At 39.6% G+C, this 18,004-nt stretch overlaps 1 protein-coding gene across 1 annotated transcript; it reads left to right on the top strand.

Annotated features, from left to right (window-relative positions):
• Window positions 1–719: 719 nt before the first annotated feature.
• Window positions 720–17,761, top strand: LOC134675174 (V-type proton ATPase subunit B). The gene is made up of 11 exons (XM_063533366.1): window positions 720–875; window positions 2,892–3,010; window positions 4,018–4,147; window positions 5,423–5,554; window positions 6,780–6,904; window positions 7,937–8,167; window positions 11,211–11,313; window positions 12,400–12,554; window positions 14,684–14,821; window positions 15,507–15,635; window positions 16,603–17,761. Exons 1-11 carry the CDS (start codon window positions 803–805, stop codon window positions 16,738–16,740), a joined length of 1,473 nt encoding a protein of 490 aa, XP_063389436.1. The 5' UTR covers window positions 720–802; the 3' UTR covers window positions 16,741–17,761.
• Window positions 17,762–18,004: the final 243 nt, after the last annotated feature.

Genomic DNA, 18,004 nt, shown 5'->3' on the forward strand with positions numbered 1-18,004 from the left:
ATAAATGCAGCTGAAAAACAGATCAGATGAATCTGACATAGAGCATAATAAATCTAAGACCAGAATGAACATTTTTTTACTTTATCAAAAATGATTTGATTGACGAGTAACCTGTTTGGACGTTAAACTTTTTAAACAAACTTTTTTGTAAATTGCTACTACTGACTATAGAAGGTAGAGTTACTTTTACACTCCATACTACTGACTATGCACTTGCTATCTCCTAGTGAGTATTATATTCTTTGTAAGAGATTCATAAGAGCTTGTTGCTCTCGTAAGAATTAGTAACCTAATAAATTAACAGGGAACGATCAAAAGTGGACCGCTTTCGAACAAAGAAAAAAAAAACCTAATATAAAAACACCCAACTTCATCTAAAGTAGACAAGGATGCTCGCTTATTGTTTTTGTGTCGAGTCTACCGGTGTAGTTCATCTTTAACCAAACATATGTACCAACCTAAAAAATTTAACATAATTTGGCATTTATTTTCTACCAATATACAGAAAAAATAGAGCTGCATTCAGTATTTTTTTTTTTCAAAATATATTTAATTGTGAATGAAATGTACTGATCTTATATTAAATTGAAAATGAAAGTTAATTCATTCAATTAATATTAGGAGTCAAAATCAATTTAAAATTAATTTCAGTTTTATTGATTGTCATAGAGTAACGTCATCTTGTGATGAGGTCACGTGACGGCACGTGAAGAACATAGACAAGACATCCATTCGTCAGTTTTCAGGCGGACAGGACAGCGCAGTTTAGTGTTTTATTGAGCTGGTTGCCTGTGTACTCAAAATGAATAAGGCTCAGGCGACTAAGGAGCATGTTTTGGCAGTGTCCAGGGACTTCATATCCCAACCCCGTCTGAGTGAGTAAAAGTTATTAGCTTATTTATCTAGAAATTTGGTTCGTGGACGTCTTGGGACGTCATTCACTTGGTAACGTCAATTATCGATTTTGCTGCACCTTCTTACGGTATTTTGTTATTATATCAGAATAATCCCTCAAATCCTATGTTTTTCCTTATTTAAATGTGTATTTACGTTCCCGAAGTTCTGTAATGGCTTTTTTTTAGGGAGTTGTTAACCTTGGAAGCCTTATCTATGTAATTCGGATAGATCATGTATATTTAGTTCACATAATTAGCTGTAACTCTAAAATTTCATGTTGAGAATATGTTGTCCAAGTCAAATCTTTAGTAAATCGATGTATTATTCCGTAATTGGTTGGTAAAATCTGGGGTTTAAAAGAGAACCTTATGTTTAAGGTGCTAAGTTTTAATTTTGATTAGCATGTCCAATTGTCAGTGCTGATCATATGACTATGGCCATTGGGCTGTTCTGAAAAGATTATATCAAAGATGTTACATATTTAGTCTGAATGTGTTTAACCTTTTTATTATTTTAATGATCAACTGTTCTTTTAATTCATACACTCTGGGTTCCTATAGGATTCATATAATGTTTTTGATATCAGCTGATTGAATAATATTATAAACCTTAACATTTCTATGATTCTTTTTCTTTTATATAATGTTATAAAAAGTAAAAAGTAATATTCTTGGTACAAATTTTTATCTAGAAAGTGTAGGTTTTACCAGTCATGTGATTATGATTTTCAATTATAGACTTAATATTAAACTACCTCAAATTGGGTCCAGATGTATCATGTAATCATTGATGGTAATAAGGTAAACTTTCTAAACTGAAAAGAGGGAAAAGAACTTAAGCTATAAAAAAAGCATTCTTTTAAGGGGGCAATTCAGAAACTTGATAAAACCTTAACATCAAAAATATTGCGAAGTCACCCATGGAAACCCACCTCAAGCCACACAATGGTGTAAAGTTATTCTAAATTTGGCTTTACTTTACTGAGACATGGATATATGCACAATAATTTAAATCTATTCTTTTAGATATTAAGGTCATCATTTAAATATTTTATCAGGCCCCATATTAGGAATACAAAGATATAACAAACTAGGAAATATAACGAACCTAATATAAGTTTAAAATGTACCATACTTTTCCGAAAGAAAAAAGGGAGTTAATACCGTGTGCTGTTTCAATCCTCAGCCATATTCCGAAAGGAACATTGATTAGACATCTGATTAGCAGAAATGTAAGAAACGGACAATTTTTATTTCTAGATTTCAGAGTTTGTTTATTAGGAAAAATTGTTCAGTACACAAAAAGAGTTGAAAATGCATGTAGGTGTTTACATGGGTTAGGGCCAGCAGATGGGTTAGGGGGAGGCGCTTGATACGGCCCGTATGCTAGGGGGCAGCAATTGATATGGTTGATGGGCAAGGAAGGGGTTGGGGCATCCATTTAGTTACAAATTTTATACTCTAGGGGTAGACTGCTGACTCCTCCTGCCACCCCCTGGCAACACCCTTGGTTATTTAGAGTTAGAATACCACTCCAAAGCTAGGGCTACTGCTAACCAAGTAAACATGGCCCTATTTTCCTGTCATCAACTCAATTGTTCTAAGGTTAACTGTAGGAGATCCCTGGACTGGAAGAGGTATAAGTTCGCCTTTATACTAATGACAAATGTTATTTTTCCTTCTTTGTTTTGATTTTTGTACAACAAAGTGTTTTACTACTACAAAAGTAAATGTACTAGTGCTCAACATGATATTGCCCAATAGATGACTTGCTGTCACCTTTATTGACAATGACAAGATGACATGTACTGGTACTGTGTTGAGCACCAGTACGTTTACCTTAATTACTTAACTTGTGATGTAGTGGTGTAGGTAATACTTCACTACTACATCATTATTATCTATTAGATCTCATTACGGGGGTGACAAAACCCCTTAAAAAAAGAATTAAAAAAAAATTGTAAATGACTGAGCACAAGTGTTTTTCCAATGCAGCTTACAAGACGGTGTCGGGTGTCAACGGTCCCCTGGTCATCCTCGACGAGGTGAAGTTCCCCAAGTTCTCGGAGATCGTGCAGCTGAGACTTGCAGATGGAACCCTCCGATCTGGTCAGGTAATAATCATGTTCGTTCATCACATATGATCTGTCAATATTAACCCTTTAACCGCCAGAGTCTGATATATAATATTACATATCCAGCTCATTTCGCCACAGTCTGATAAATAAGACAAAGATCTGATTTGGTTTTTACCGCACATTTATAACTCCCGTAACTATGCCAACCTTACTCTGCGTGGTACAATTACTGTCGGTGGCGACACGAGCACGCTCGATCAAAAATTGCTGGTGGTTAAAAGGTTAAAGAACTACTTCTATTTTACGAAAGAATGTAAATATTAGATCCTTTTAGTATTAATATGATAAAACAAAATATGTATTCTTATATATGTTTTGAAAAACATATATCCTTGACTGTAGCACTACTTTCGGGGAAACTTGGCTCCATTCAGCTCAGCATTGCTCCAAGCAATTATTAGGGTTGGCACCGTCGCCGTCAAGTGACATCCTTTTGCGTGCACAACCACAATAAGAATTTAATTTTGTCTACGCCTCGGCTATAATAAAAAAAACCCTAATAGCCGAAAGGGATATCATGATTCGTCCCTGAATCGCTGTCAAACTTCGAATTTGTAGGAAGTGTCCTTTCTGGAGCCCTACCACGATGTCCTTATTGCGATTCTGTTTATGACCTAAACCACAGAATAATTAATAGTACTACCATACAGAACAAAAACGAAGTTTGACAGCGGTTCAGGGTCGAATCATGCTGTCCCTTTCTAATTTATGGCACTATCCCTTTCGGCTATTTAGGGTTGTCAAAAATCAAGTGATTATCTTATTTGTGGTCGTGCACGCAAAAGGAAGTCAAGTGGTTCCAACCCTAATAATTGCTCGAAGCTATGCTAAGCCGAGCGGAGCCGAGTTTGACCGAAGTCAGGAGTTTCGCACCCCTGCCTAAACTGAATCGCATTAAGGACATCATGGTAAGGCCCTTACTGTACGGTAGTACTATTATTTATTCTGTGACTAGCTAAGCCAGAAATGTGGTTGGTGTCCAGGTGCTGGAGGTCAGCGGCTCCAAGGCCGTGGTCCAGGTGTTCGAGGGCACCTCGGGCATCGACGCCAAGAACACACTCTGCGAGTTCACCGGGGACATCCTGCGCACACCTGTCTCCGAGGATATGTTGGGTAAATAAATAATAGTTATAGGATATTTTTTACAATTGACTAAGGGCCCCCCCACAACTGGCGTCTTTCGAGCGTCGGCGTCTACAATTCTATGGCCGCTGCTCGACGTAACTGCGCAGCGACGTCATTTTCCATAGCGCTGACCAGACGCCGACAGACGCCGACGCTCGAAAGACGCTAGATGTGGGGCCCTAAGCCCCACGGTAAGCTCAAGAAGGCTTGTGTTGTGGGTACTCAGACCACGAAACAACCAACTCAGGAACAAATATCTGTGCTCATCACACAACTAAATGCACCGCTCCGGCCCGCTAAAGGATTTTATCTGGCCCGCCGGGCCTTTTAAAGAAAGGACTACTTATATGGCCCGCGAAATAATAGAAATGCATCTGCAATTCTGGCCCTCTGAAATTTATTAAACTTTTTCCCCCTATGAAGAGTTTGCCCACCACTGGCCTAAGCTCTTAGGGGAATGTTGTGTAAGATTTGGCCTACAGCCTTAATTGCTGAGGTGTAAACTACATCAATTTACTAGCAAGTTTTGACGTCACCTCTAGTAATTAGTGATTCACTTTAAGACTAATTTCCACCTCTGAAGGAGCATTCCATGAAATTATCTACCGTTGTCCCGTACAAACGCGAAGTTTCTGAAGATTTAAAGGTATAAGAGTTTCCTTTTCTATGACAAATGGTCAAAAATATGCACAGAAAAATAATCGCCTGCTTTAAATACCGGGAAAAAAGTCGCAACACGGGAAATAAAATGCGTTTGTATGGGACCGCCCGTGGAATGCTCCTGAAGCAACATATCATCTTACAAATATGGGACTTAAACCGTAAAATTAATATGCCAACGTTTTCGTAGCGCTACAAGCGTAGCCGATTCTAACGTTTTCCCGCTTTGTAGAGGAAAGCGACTACGAACAGAGCCCCCGTTGCCGGCACTCAATGTGTTAATGTTAGTAGGTAGATAGATAGATAATCTCTTTATTTGTTTGCCACAATACACACAGAATATTCAAATACAAAAATGACATAGAAAAAAAGCAATCAATAGAATAAACCGAAAATAAAAACACAAATAAGAGTCACGCAGATTTTTACAAAAATAGAAAAAGAAAGAAAAGATACATATAAATACTGTTTCAAATAGAAATGCTGTGTGCGTGGCAGCAAAACAAAAGGGTTCGGGAGAGGCACTGATATTCTGCCAGGATCAGATCACGTCAACAAAACAAGGTATTAATGTTATTTGAATGTTTTTATTTTGTAACACAGGCCGCGTGTTCAACGGCTCCGGCAAGCCCATCGACAAGGGCCCCCCGATCTTGGCCGAGGACTACCTGGACATCCAGGGCCAGCCTATCAACCCCTGGTCCCGTATCTACCCCGAGGAGATGATCCAGACTGGTACGTTCTAATTACCTGCAAAAACATTTTTCTGTACTAAATGGCTAAAAGCTAAAAAATCTTAAATTTAAGTCGATAATCATATTTTTTCTCAATTTGCACCACTATAGTTCGTTTTTTTAGCATTAGAAAAAAGGTAAACAATTTTGATGTGTCTTTTAATTGAAAAACACATTTTAAAAATAAGTTACGGAAAATATGTAACAATTATGAATCTAATACGATCATTTATATTCTTCTGCTTTCATAAGTAATAGTTATTGATTTTTAAAAAGCATTTTTCATTTAAAAGACATGCCAAGATCGCTTACCTTCTTTCAAATTCTTTCTAATGCTAAAAAGACGAACTATAATATTACCTTTATATGCAATCACATTTTTCTGTACTGAATGGCTAAAAGGAAGTATAAATCTTAAATTTAAGTCAATAATCATATTTTTTCTGTTGTTATTGCGTTTCTCAATTTGGGTTACACGCTAATTAGCACCAGTAACTTAGTAACCATGGCAATAAAGTAATACAAAAGTCGGAAATTACAGTAAAAGTCTTCACTTCAAAGAAACACCGCTTGCTAAACGGTACTCCAAAAAAAAAAATTAATGTTTGGATGCGCCAAAAAAAAACAACAAAGTGCAAGTATAAGTAGTTTCTTGATATGACATAGCTAACATAGCCTAGCTAAAAGATACATTGATTTAGTTTCATAAAATCTAAGACAATTTCGTGCTTCGAAAGTTAGAATTTGACCGATATACGAGATGGCGCTGTACAGCTCCATAAGGGCTATTCATAAATTACGTCATTTCAAATTAGGGGGGGTCTGGACATCGAATGACGGTAGCACGAAGTAGGAGGAAATGGGGTCATTTGAAGCATCATTTTCGGATGATTACAGCGGGGGCGGGGGGGGGGGGGGGGGGTCAAAAATCGTCAAAAATCGATGACGTAATTTATGGACAGCCCCATATTTGCGGTAACTCTGACTGTCAAAAGTTGACGTTTGACAATTCAGTGACCGTAAAACATATGGCGCAGTACAGCGCCATCTGTTTTGGATATCAAACTAGGTGGCACGTTTTTTTCTTAGACTATACCTCTCTATTACAATTTATTCTCTTGATTTATACTTAAAAAAATAAACGTGAGTATAAAATATTTTAGCTGCTGTCTGATTTAGTAAATTAAATTACTCTGGACACTTTTCTAATGACAGTATTTGTGCAGGTATCTCCGCTATTGACGTGATGAACTCCATCGCCCGTGGACAGAAGATCCCCATCTTCTCGGCCGCCGGTCTGCCCCACAATGAAATCGCCGCCCAGATCTGTAGACAGGCCGGTCTGGTCAAGGTATGTTCATATCCTATACATAAATAAATAAATATTATAGGACATTTGTACTCAAATTGACTAAGCCCCACGGTAAGCTCAAGAAGGCTTGTGTTGTGGGTACTCAGACAACGATATATATAATATATAAATACATAAAAAACAACCATGACTCAGGAACAAATATCTGTATCATAATACAAATAAATGCTCTTACCTGGATTCGAACCCGGGACCATTGGCTTCATAGGCAGGGTCACTACCCACTAGGCCAGACCGGTCGTCAAAACATTCATACTTTTGGCATTATTGATTCATTAAATCTTTGGGAAACAATCAAGCATACTGTTCGGATGAACACACAAGTTTTCTCTCTTCTGCCCAATAGACAGCTTGTGGGCATGTAGGTAATGATTTTATCATATCTACTTATCCAAACCAAAGAGACTTTGAAATAGAGAGTTACTGTCATGATAAATGATGTATTATTTAGTTTGCACAAACAGAATAGAGTGTTTAGAAACGGATTGTCAAAGTAAATTATGTAGCCACTACATTTACTGCCATCTTTCGACAGAAGATTAAAACTGTTAGAACGCCATTTGACTTTGATCCTTATCCTTTCACTCATATGTGTTAACTTGTTAAATATTAATATAATGCCATCTCTAGGCCACGGCTCATGGGAGTCTGGGGTCCTTTGTCAACTAATCATGAGAATTGGTGGTTTGCTGGTTTGGCGTATTGGTTATAGGGATGTTTCCTGTACTTAAAATAAATTATATCAAACTGTGCTCGAAATAAAGCACCAGATAATTATTAGAAAAACATAGATAGCAGCTATTTTTAAACACAATTTGTATTTAATAAATCGGATTGAAATATAAGAAGTAGGTGAGTTTACCGTGACGTCACTACATTCGTTTTCATATAAATTCCATATTAGGAAATCATTTTCACAGTTCTAAAAAAGAAGCTGATTTGACTAGTAGGAATGTAGCCTATTGGTGGGAAATTTCCGTGAATACATTAACTTTTTATTTTCTCCGCCAGCAAACCGGCAAATCCGTGATCGACGAGCACGAGGACAATTTCGCCATCGTGTTCGCCGCCATGGGTGTGAACATGGAGACGGCCCGCTTCTTCAAGCAGGACTTCGAGGAGAACGGCTCCATGGAGAACGTGTGCCTATTCTTGAATCTGGCCAACGACCCCACCATCGAGAGGATCATCACCCCGCGTCTGGCGCTCACTGCCGCCGAGTTCTTGGCCTACCAGTGCGAGGTTAGTTCATTGAAAAGTAGATTTCTTAAAGATTTCCACAGGTTAGTTAGACTTTCATACAGATTTCAACAGGTTTTCAAGGGTTCTCGACCAGGGTATACCTTCGATTCTGTCTTATTCAGGCATTTGAAGTAAAATGGTGTTTTATTACCATGTAGTTCTTGGCCTACCAGTGCGAGGTTAGTTCATTGAAAAGTACTAAATTTCTTAAAGATTTCCACAGGTTAGTTAGACTTCTTACAGATTTCAACAGGTTTTCAACGGTTCTTGACGAGGGTATACCTTCGATTCTGTCTTATTAAGGCTTTTGAAGTAAAATGGTGTTTTATTACCATGGACTCTCCTTCCGTCGTTGATAATGCTACAATTTGGTTTGATGTCGATGTTCTTCATCTATTATTATTAGTAAGGGTCGTATGAATCGTCCGGTGATCAACTAGTCTAGTATAAGGTAAGCAAGTATTTAGGCTCTTTTAATTGTTCTGGAGACTACAGCATCCCAGAATGGAGTGGATGGACCCTAAAGGTGTCATAGCGTGTGAACATGGAGACTGCCCGCTTCTTCAAGCAGGACTTCGAGGAGAATGGCTCCATGGAGAACGTGTGCCTGTTCTTGAACCTCGCCAACGACCCCACCATCGAGAGGATCATCACTCCGCGTCTGGCGCTCACCGCCGCCGAGTTCTTGGCCTACCAGTGCGAGATTAGTTCATTGAAAAGTCGTATTTCTTAAACTTCTTACAGATTTCAACAGGTTTTCAAGGGTTCTTGACCAGGGTATACCTTCGATTCTGTCTTATTCAGGCCTTTGAAGTAAAATGGTGTTTTATTACCATGTAGTTCTTGGCCTACCAGTGCGAGGTTAGTTAACTCCTAAAAACAACTCCTTCGAGGATTTCCATGGTTTGCCAATTTGTTCAGGGAATACTTTCGACTGTACAGTCGCCATCAGATATATCGGAGCGGCCAAGGTGTTCACAATATCTGAACACGCACTCTAACGCCCTGACAATAAAGGCGTGTTCAGATATTTGTGAGCGCCTTAGCCGCTCCTATATATCTGGCCCCTGTTTCACCAACGTGACAGGTGCGACGAATTGTAAAATCACTGTTGCTGACGTCACAGGCATCCATGGCCTACGATTACCGCTTACCATCGGGCGGGCCGTATTCCTGTTTGCCACCATCATTGTATTATTAAAAAAAACTTTATGATATCGGAAAAAACAGATATTTCTCTTGCTAAGTTTATGACAATTGTCACAAGAAACACTACAATTGTCACGAAATTCCGACATATAACTCATTACCTGTCAAGAATTACCTACAATTCTTCTAAATCTTTGACAATTGTCAGAAACTTCGCAGGAGAAATATCTGTTTTTTTTCGATATAATAAAGTTTTTTTAAATAATACAATGATGGTGGCAAACAGGAATACGGCCCGCCCGATGGTAAGTGGTAATCGTAGCCCATGGATGCCTGTGACGTCAGCAACAGTGTTTTTACAATTCGTCGCACCTGTCACCGATGTGAAATTGGGGCCTGATGGCGACTGTACCATGTCCAAGGTCAAAGTCCAATATCAACGACGAAGCAGAGTACATATATACTCTGCTTCGTCGTTGATAAGGCTACAAAATGTTTTGGTTGGTGTCAATGTTCTTTGTCTATTTATGTTAAATAGTAAGGATCTTTGACTTCAGGGGACAGTCAAGTCATGAGGGACATACTCGTAGCCATGGGCGGGGTCTATAATAAATAAGTTTCAATGTTTTGTTTGCGAAATAGTGAGTCGTATTGACCATGCGATCCCCGGTCAGGAACTTAATGGTAACATTCCATTTCTAACCGCAGCTGCACTCCTAGTACTGAACGCGTCGCTGTTATTGTCAATTTCCATAGTAAAATGAACAGTAATGCAGCTGTCGTTGGAAATGGACTGTCACCTTAAAGCTGGATCCCCCTTGAGGGTAATTTCCTCATTGTACTTCCTTATGACAGTATTGCCTTGTTGACTACCTGAAGATAGTCTTTTATTTAAAGACTACAGATTTATAGTATACATTTGTATATACATACATTATTCGAAATTATTTTTTTGTGAGACTTATTTTAAAATATTTAGATCACAACGGTTACACACACTTGTATTTAAATACATATATTTTTGCGGTATCGTCTTGGGTCGTCCCATTCGTTATTCGTCAAGTTCTTAAATTAGTACTATTCTGCTTTCGTCACTCATTCTACATTGAAAGCCACCGACGATTGTGACGAATGTAGAATGAGTGAGGAAAGTGTAGGGTATGCTTGTAACTAAGATTAGGGTAGTTTTAAGTTCTTATCAATAAAACAGTTAGCTTCCGACTGCAGACTTTCATTGACGTTGCATTGGCGACGACTCGGGAATTTAATCGTTTTAGATTGCAAATATTATTAAATCAGGGATAAATATCGATACGCGGAGTCAAAATGCCGATCGGTAAAGTGGAACCTTTCGATTTACAGTCGAAACAGTGGTTAAATTATATACGCTGCGTAAAGCAATTTATATTACTCAACGAAATCAAAACTGAATTGAAAGTGGCAACGTTAATAACATTAGTCGGTGAACCCACATATAATTTGATGTGTGATCTGTGCGCGCCTGCTAATCCGGAGGACAAAACATTTGCGGATTTGGAACAATTAATGACAAATCATCTTGAGCCCAAGCGGTCGGTTATCGCCGAACGTCATGTGTTTAGATTACGTAGACAACGAGTGGGCGAATCGTTATCAGAAACACCTAGTCTAGTTATCGTTGTCACAATAGGACTAATTTAAGAATTTGACGAAAAACGAATCGGACGACCCAAGACGATACCATTTTCGCGAACAGCTAAGAGGGCCGGGCAATTTGTAATGAAATGGCTGACTCAGCGTATGCTGAGCCCTTTTCTTTTGCCACACATGCCAATTTTTTTATTTTGTTATAATATTTTGTAACCTGTTTGTTTTTTGTGTGGCAATAAATGATTTCTTATTGTTATTGTAACAGAAACACGTGCTGGTCATCTTGACCGACATGTCCTCGTACGCCGAGGCGCTGCGTGAGGTGTCCGCCGCCCGTGAGGAGGTGCCCGGCCGACGTGGTTTCCCAGGTACCCTATCCTCTTGGGGTTCAATGTCACATAGTGCGGGTCTCTATTGTTTCCCAAAAAGTTTTAAGTCATAATCTTTTGAGAAGTTCTTGTAAGATTCAGAAGGGAATTCTAATTGTTGATACGCTATGTGATAAGTCCAAATTTGAGAAATGAAAACCATATAATACGTATAGTTTTCAGGGTAATATTTCAGTTTTAAAAAACGAGCACATGTCGGATTTTACAAGCAGTAGTTCCGTAATTCCGGTGTTGAATCCCAACATTGAAAATCAGTTTCAGAATTCCGTTCGATATTAGGATGCAAGACGAAATTTAAAAATCTAGTAAAAATAAATTCGTATCCAAAACTGAAAAAAAAAACTTAGAGCTTTTAGTAACTGGAGACATCATGGCTGTCATTTTCTGTACAAAACAGTCTGCCGATTTTTGCGGGGGAGGGGACGTCAAATGTATTGCTATTTCTACATGATTTGTACGTAACGTACAAATCATCATCTCATCTGATTGATAGAGTCGAAAAGTGGTAGACCGGTTTCTTGGCTGACTGTACAAATGGACTGATCCATATAAAAGTTTGCACAATTGTGCAAATTTTTCGGCAGAGGGGTAAGCTCTTAAAGGCGACTTCAGTTATTAAATGCTCTAAGAAAAAAACCGGACTCGCGTTTCTAGGGTTCCGTACATAATTCTGACTCACGCTTGACTGCACATTTCAAATAGGTTTTCCTGTCATCTATAGGTAAAGAACTATTTAGTGTATTTTTTTGCAAAATTTTTGACCCAATACTTTCGGAGATAAACAGGGGGGGGGGGGAAGGTGATTTTTTGGCTATTTTCTTAAATAACTCCGAACCTATGTATTTTAAAATTATAAAAAAACATGTCCATCTTTGGGTCACTAATTTACATATGTGTACCAAATTTCAACTTAATTGGTCCAGTATTTTCCGAGAAAATAGGCTGTGACAGACGGACAGACACACAGACAGACGAGTGATCCTATAAGGGTTCCGTTTTTTCCTTTTGAGGTACGGAACCCTAAAAAAGCTTGTGAATCATGATAATATTCTTGTGTTTCTCCAGGTTACATGTACACCGATTTGGCCACTATCTACGAGCGCGCCGGGCGCGTCGAGGGCCGCAACGGCTCCATCACGCAGATCCCCATCCTGACTATGCCCAACGACGACATCACGCATCCCATCCCCGATTTGACCGGTTACATCACTGAGGGACAGGTGAGGCTTTATCCGGAACTAGCGACCGCCCCGGCTTCGCATGGGTTGACAAATTATCCACTCAACCGTCCGGCCCGCGAGACTGTTTTCCTGTCAACCGTCCGGGGTTTTTTAGCGACGCACGCCCCGCGCAGCGCATTCACAATTTTCTACAAAAATTATAACTACACTGCCACCTAAATTTTTTTAGAGCTAACTATTTAGTTAGGCTACGTTGTTGCATCAAGAGAATTAGTAATTAATGACGAAATATTCCGTTAGATGGCTCTGAAATAAATTCTTTTTTCCACCCCTTTGGATAGTAAGGTTCCCGCGGACGGTTAAGAGCATATTTTTTTCGGATACTATACTATCGTCGGACGGTCAAGTGGTTATACACCTGAACCTTACAAGAATCACTCTATTGATAGGTGAAAACCGCATGAAAATCTGCCCAATAGTTTTTGAGTTTATTGCGAACATCAAACACACAAAAAGACGCAGTGGGGGATTTTGTTTTATAAGGTGTAGTGAATCATGAGAATATTATCACATGTAACCTAGAGATAGGTTACATTTACACTGATTTGTGCGACGATATCACGCATAGGTACTATTCCCGATTTGACCGGTTACATTACTGAGGGACAGGTAAGGGATTTATCCAGAAAACATGTGATCATATCTTGCCTACTTTCTGACTTACATTCCACACCAACTAAATATTACGCACTTTTCAGTCACCATGGATGCACTCTTAGGGAAATTCTTAATATTGAGATAAGCTGATGGCTCCTCTACACAATGGGCCAGCGCCGGCCACTCCAAGGGACGCTTTTATGCGTTAGAGGGAGCTGTAGTGCGTTAGGGGAGTGATATTGCTATCTCATTCTACCGCATGGCTGCGTCCCTTAGAGTGGCCGACGTTGGCCCATCGTGTAGAGGAGCCATCTTCAGTTTTCAATCTTGCAGTTTTATTGCGAAAAATTGGCAAGAATTTTACTTGAAATCTAGCCAGAATATGGAAGTTGTAATGGTTTAAATACTGGCCTTCAGCCAGTAGATAGATGCTGTTTTATTTTCAATGCAATAAACCATTTTACTGGATTGTCTAATACCCGGCCTTTTCAAGGTTTTAGACTTTATAATTAAGTTATAAAAATCTGGGATAAAAACGTTTAGAAAAACTGACGCCTTTCCCGTGAATGAACCAAATACTATTGTTCCATATTGTTCTATATTGGTCCATATTACTAAGACTAATCACGCAGAAATTAAGACACAGAAGTTTCGAACGTGCCTGTAAAGTTCAGCAACAATAATAGACTAAAATAAATTTATTCTACAATGTTCACAGGAAAACCGTAACTCCAACCAAAAAGTTTCTGACAAAGAGACAAAATTAGAACCAATATAAGTATAATGCTTACTTTGATTCTACTTCTAAGTCGGTCCCACACTGCTAAGGATCGTTACTCCGCTTGGAAATTTTTCCTATGGCAGCTCTCCACTTCTCCCTGTCGGTTGCTTTGTGGAAAGCGTTGCTTAGTATGATGACCATCTGGGCGGATATTTAGTCACACCATCTCGTTGGACTTGGTCCTCTAGGCCAGTGTTTTTCAAACTTTATGGTGTCACGGCCCTTTATGACCACTAAATTTTTTTCGCGACCCCCAAACCCCGTTATTAAGTTTTTCTTTCTATATAGAGTCTGTGCGGAAAGAGAAGAGTCGTGAAATGTATGGGATCCCATACATTCTACGGCTCTTTTAGCAAAAGATTTTAAAGGATTGGATTATTTTTAAGTTAAAAAAATGAAATCTGCTTTCCATAAGTTTCTTTCAAAGCTGAGCTTTGCGACCCCCTTGGACAAGTGCCGCGACCCCCCGGGGGGTCGCGACCCACACTTTGAAAAACACTGCTCTAGGCCGTCTGCCGTCCAGTTTTTCCATCACCACAATTCTCTCCGAGTTGTCAGGATCTCTGCGAGCTATGTGACCGAAGTATCTCAGTACTCGTTGAAGACAGATGATGGATAGTCTAGGTTCCTTTTCCATTTTGAGTTGCGCTAATATGGATACGTTAGTGCGGCGTGCCGTCCAGGGTATTCATTGATTACCCATATAATAAATCCTACCATTACTTTACAGATCTACGTCGACCGTCAGCTCCACAACAGGCAGATCTACCCGCCAGTGAACGTGCTGCCTTCCCTCTCCCGTCTGATGAAGTCCGCCATCGGCGAGGGCATGACCCGCCGCGACCACTCCGACGTCTCCAACCAGCTGGTATGTTCACTGTACACTGTAGGACATGTACTGTCAGCTACCACCGGCAGATCTATCCGCCAGTGCACGTGCTGCCTTCCCTCTCCCGTCTGATGAAGTCCGCCATTTTATGGAGTCATATCAACATATTCAACATTTATGACGACTCCAGCGGTGGCAGCATGGTAGCATTTTTATCGCCTGTCACTTTCGCACTTACTTGTTAGAACGAAACAGGCATGGTGACAGGACAGGCGATAAAAATGCTACTGTGCTACCGCCGCAGAGCTCTGCTGTATAATAATAATAGTTGATACAATTTTATAATAACCTTCTTACACACTTCTTGAAACAACTTTTTGCGTAAAATTCATTTCAAAGTATTTAGACACACAGGGAGAAAAGAGAGGTCTTTAGAATTGATTTAATGAGTGTTAGTTGCATGTGGAAAAAAAGTACATTAAACCATAAAAGCTCGTACAGTCGACGTCAAAGACATGTTTACATTTTTTGCCTTATTAAAAAGGAGTAAGGTGCAAAAGTGTAAACATATCATTGACGCCGACTGTATCAACTGAATATTATGCCAAAAACTTATTTTAAATTGACATTTAAAGTGATTTGGGCCGCGTAGAATGCTTACTGTCTGCCAATCTTCAAACCTAATGTGCCAAATAAAATGCTAACTCGTATAATTTCCCCGCAGTACGCGTGCTACGCCATCGGTAAGGACGTGCAGGCCATGAAGGCCGTGGTGGGCGAGGAGGCGCTCACGCCCGACGACCTGCTCTACCTCGAGTTCCTCACCAAGTTCGAGAAGAACTTCATCACCCAGGTAACGCGCTGAGAACTTGTATAACCTCTAGCCGCCCATACGTCAAACCTTGCCAAGCAAAATGAAATTTTATTTTATCAACCCAAAGTTCAAATTAAAATGGAACAATAGACCTTTTTATAGGCCTCTGGGCGGCTAGAGGCTATGGCGCAGAATAAATAATAGTACTAGGTACAGAAGACTCACTCTGTAACAAAACGCGTCTGGCACGATCAGCACAGATATGGCCGATAGGTGGCGACAGCGCGGCTTATGGCTAGCCATCAAAATTGGGGTCGAACGATGTAGTTTTAGCTACCTGTAGCAAAGCGACGAAATCGCGGAGTGAGCCACGCCTGTCTATTGTCACAGAATAAATAGAGTCGGATCAACAAAAAGACTGCAGCGGATTTGATAGCCCACGCAGTGCAAGTGTTATTTATACGTCATAATGTTTATGCTTTTCTTTTTGTTTTGTTTGTTTTCTTGTATAAATATTTGTATTCTCTGTTTTCTTAATTATTACTTCTCTGTATCTTTTGCAATGTTTTAATATGTATTTTTTTGTGTTATCTGACTTATCTGTCGTGGCATCACCGAATGGACTCCAGCGCTGGCTTTATAGCTAGCATTATGCTGAGTTGGGTCCATGTTGTCTGTACATGTTCGTACATGTTTTGTGATCGTCACGAATAAAAATCTTTTTTCGTGGGTTTTCATAGAAATTTGAAATCCGCTGCAAACTTTTCTTGGTCTGACTCTAATAGTACTAGGTACAGAAGACTCACTCTCTAACAAAACGCGTCTGTTACGATCAGGACAGATATGGCCGCTAGGTGGCGACAGGGCCACGCGCGGCTTATGGCAAACCCCAAAATTGGGGTTGAACGGATGTACTTGTAGCTATCTGTGTTACAAAGCGACGAAATCGCGGAGTGAGCCACGCCTGCCATAGACTAAATTACTTACGAATACTCTCTTCCCACAGGGTAACTACGAGAACCGCACAGTATTCGAGTCGCTCGACATCGGCTGGCAGCTGCTCCGCATCTTCCCCAAGGAGATGCTCAAGCGTATCCCCGCCTCCACCCTCGCCGAGTTCTACCCCCGCGACTCGCGCCACTAGACACGCCGCCAGCGTGACCGCCATTTTGAACTTGTCAACTTGTCTATGGTCATCAAAAGCGCGGGAGCGCTAAACGTCACTTTGACAGCTTTGAGGCGTTTTTTTCGGACGGTTGACCTTTTTACTGTCGTAAAATGAGGTGATTTTTTAAAATTCTAAATTGTTCGGTGCCCTTAAGTCCATAACAAGAAAAAAATAATGTGCGGCCTATAAAGGTGCTGCAAATTTAAAGATTGAATTTTTAAAGTCATCCCATTTTACGGTAGGTGCGTTTAGATATGCATACAATAATTACTATAAATTATTTTAACTGAGATAACGCTAGATGTCCGTTTTGTTAAAACCAAGTTGAAATGACGCGTCACGTTATCTTGTAAGATAATATATTGTTTACTAGTAAGTTGTTAATAGTTTATGTAATGTGTATTACTTACGATCGAAAAACTATATCGTGTTGCTGTTCAAAGTTGTCTGTGGTAAGATAGCCATAATGCTATATAATGCCGTCTTGTACATATTCCAAAGTAGACATGATAGTACTTGCAATATACTAAATATATTTTGAATAGACTTCTTTATTTTATCCTTCGTTGGAGTTTTAACGACAAATAATTAAATATAAATTATGTGCACAAATAGTGGAAAAAAATATTTAATGAAATATATTTAATCGAAATCAAATGTTACTATGCACTTTTGTGATATATTTCTGGCTTCAAATCTTATAGCATTTTGTGAATGTTTGTATGTAAATATACAACGATACCGAGCCTGGGCTATCACCGCGAACTTTGAAAAATCGAAGTCTATCTATCTCCGTCTCTGCCGCTCTTTATTGTAGCGACAGAGCTGGAGATAGATGGATTTTGAAAGTCGAGAGTTCTCGGTAGACCCCCTGTACGTAACCGTGGTTACATTCCATTCGCTTGTTGCCATCGCCGATGCAAATCTGGAGTTCAAATACCGCAAGTGAATTAGGATACTGTTGTTTTTTGAATGGAAATAAAAGAGTATAGAAGTTAATGTTATTTCATTCTAACGAGATCCTCACGACATCCTGAAGGGATTCTTTCTACCCTGTGGATCCGCCTAAGGACGAGAAATGGCTCAGCCACGTGATTAAAAAATGTAGCAAGATTTGTTTTGAAACCCCCGTAACACTCAAGATTCCACTTTCCAACGGGTTGGTCTCGGACTGTCTAGAACACAAAATGACTATAGTTCGTTTTTTTTAGCATTAGAAAGAACTTCAAAGAAGGTAAGC

Source organism: Cydia fagiglandana, chromosome 21 (genome assembly GCF_963556715.1).
Source record: "Cydia fagiglandana chromosome 21, ilCydFagi1.1, whole genome shotgun sequence".
NCBI lineage: Eukaryota > Metazoa > Arthropoda > Insecta > Lepidoptera > Tortricidae > Cydia > Cydia fagiglandana.

Bases quoted from the DNA above. Each gene is read 5' to 3' on its own strand.
- LOC134675174 (XM_063533366.1), top strand. From the start codon at position 803: ATGAATAAGGCTCAGGCGACTAAGGAGCATGTTTTGGCAGTGTCCAGG. The intron at 6,905-7,936 runs GTATGTTCATAT...TTTCTCCGCCAG, and splicing joins GACAGGCCGGTCTGGTCAAG to CAAACCGGCAAATCCGTGAT. The intron at 12,555-14,683 runs GTGAGGCTTTAT...ATTACTTTACAG, and splicing joins GTTACATCACTGAGGGACAG to ATCTACGTCGACCGTCAGCT.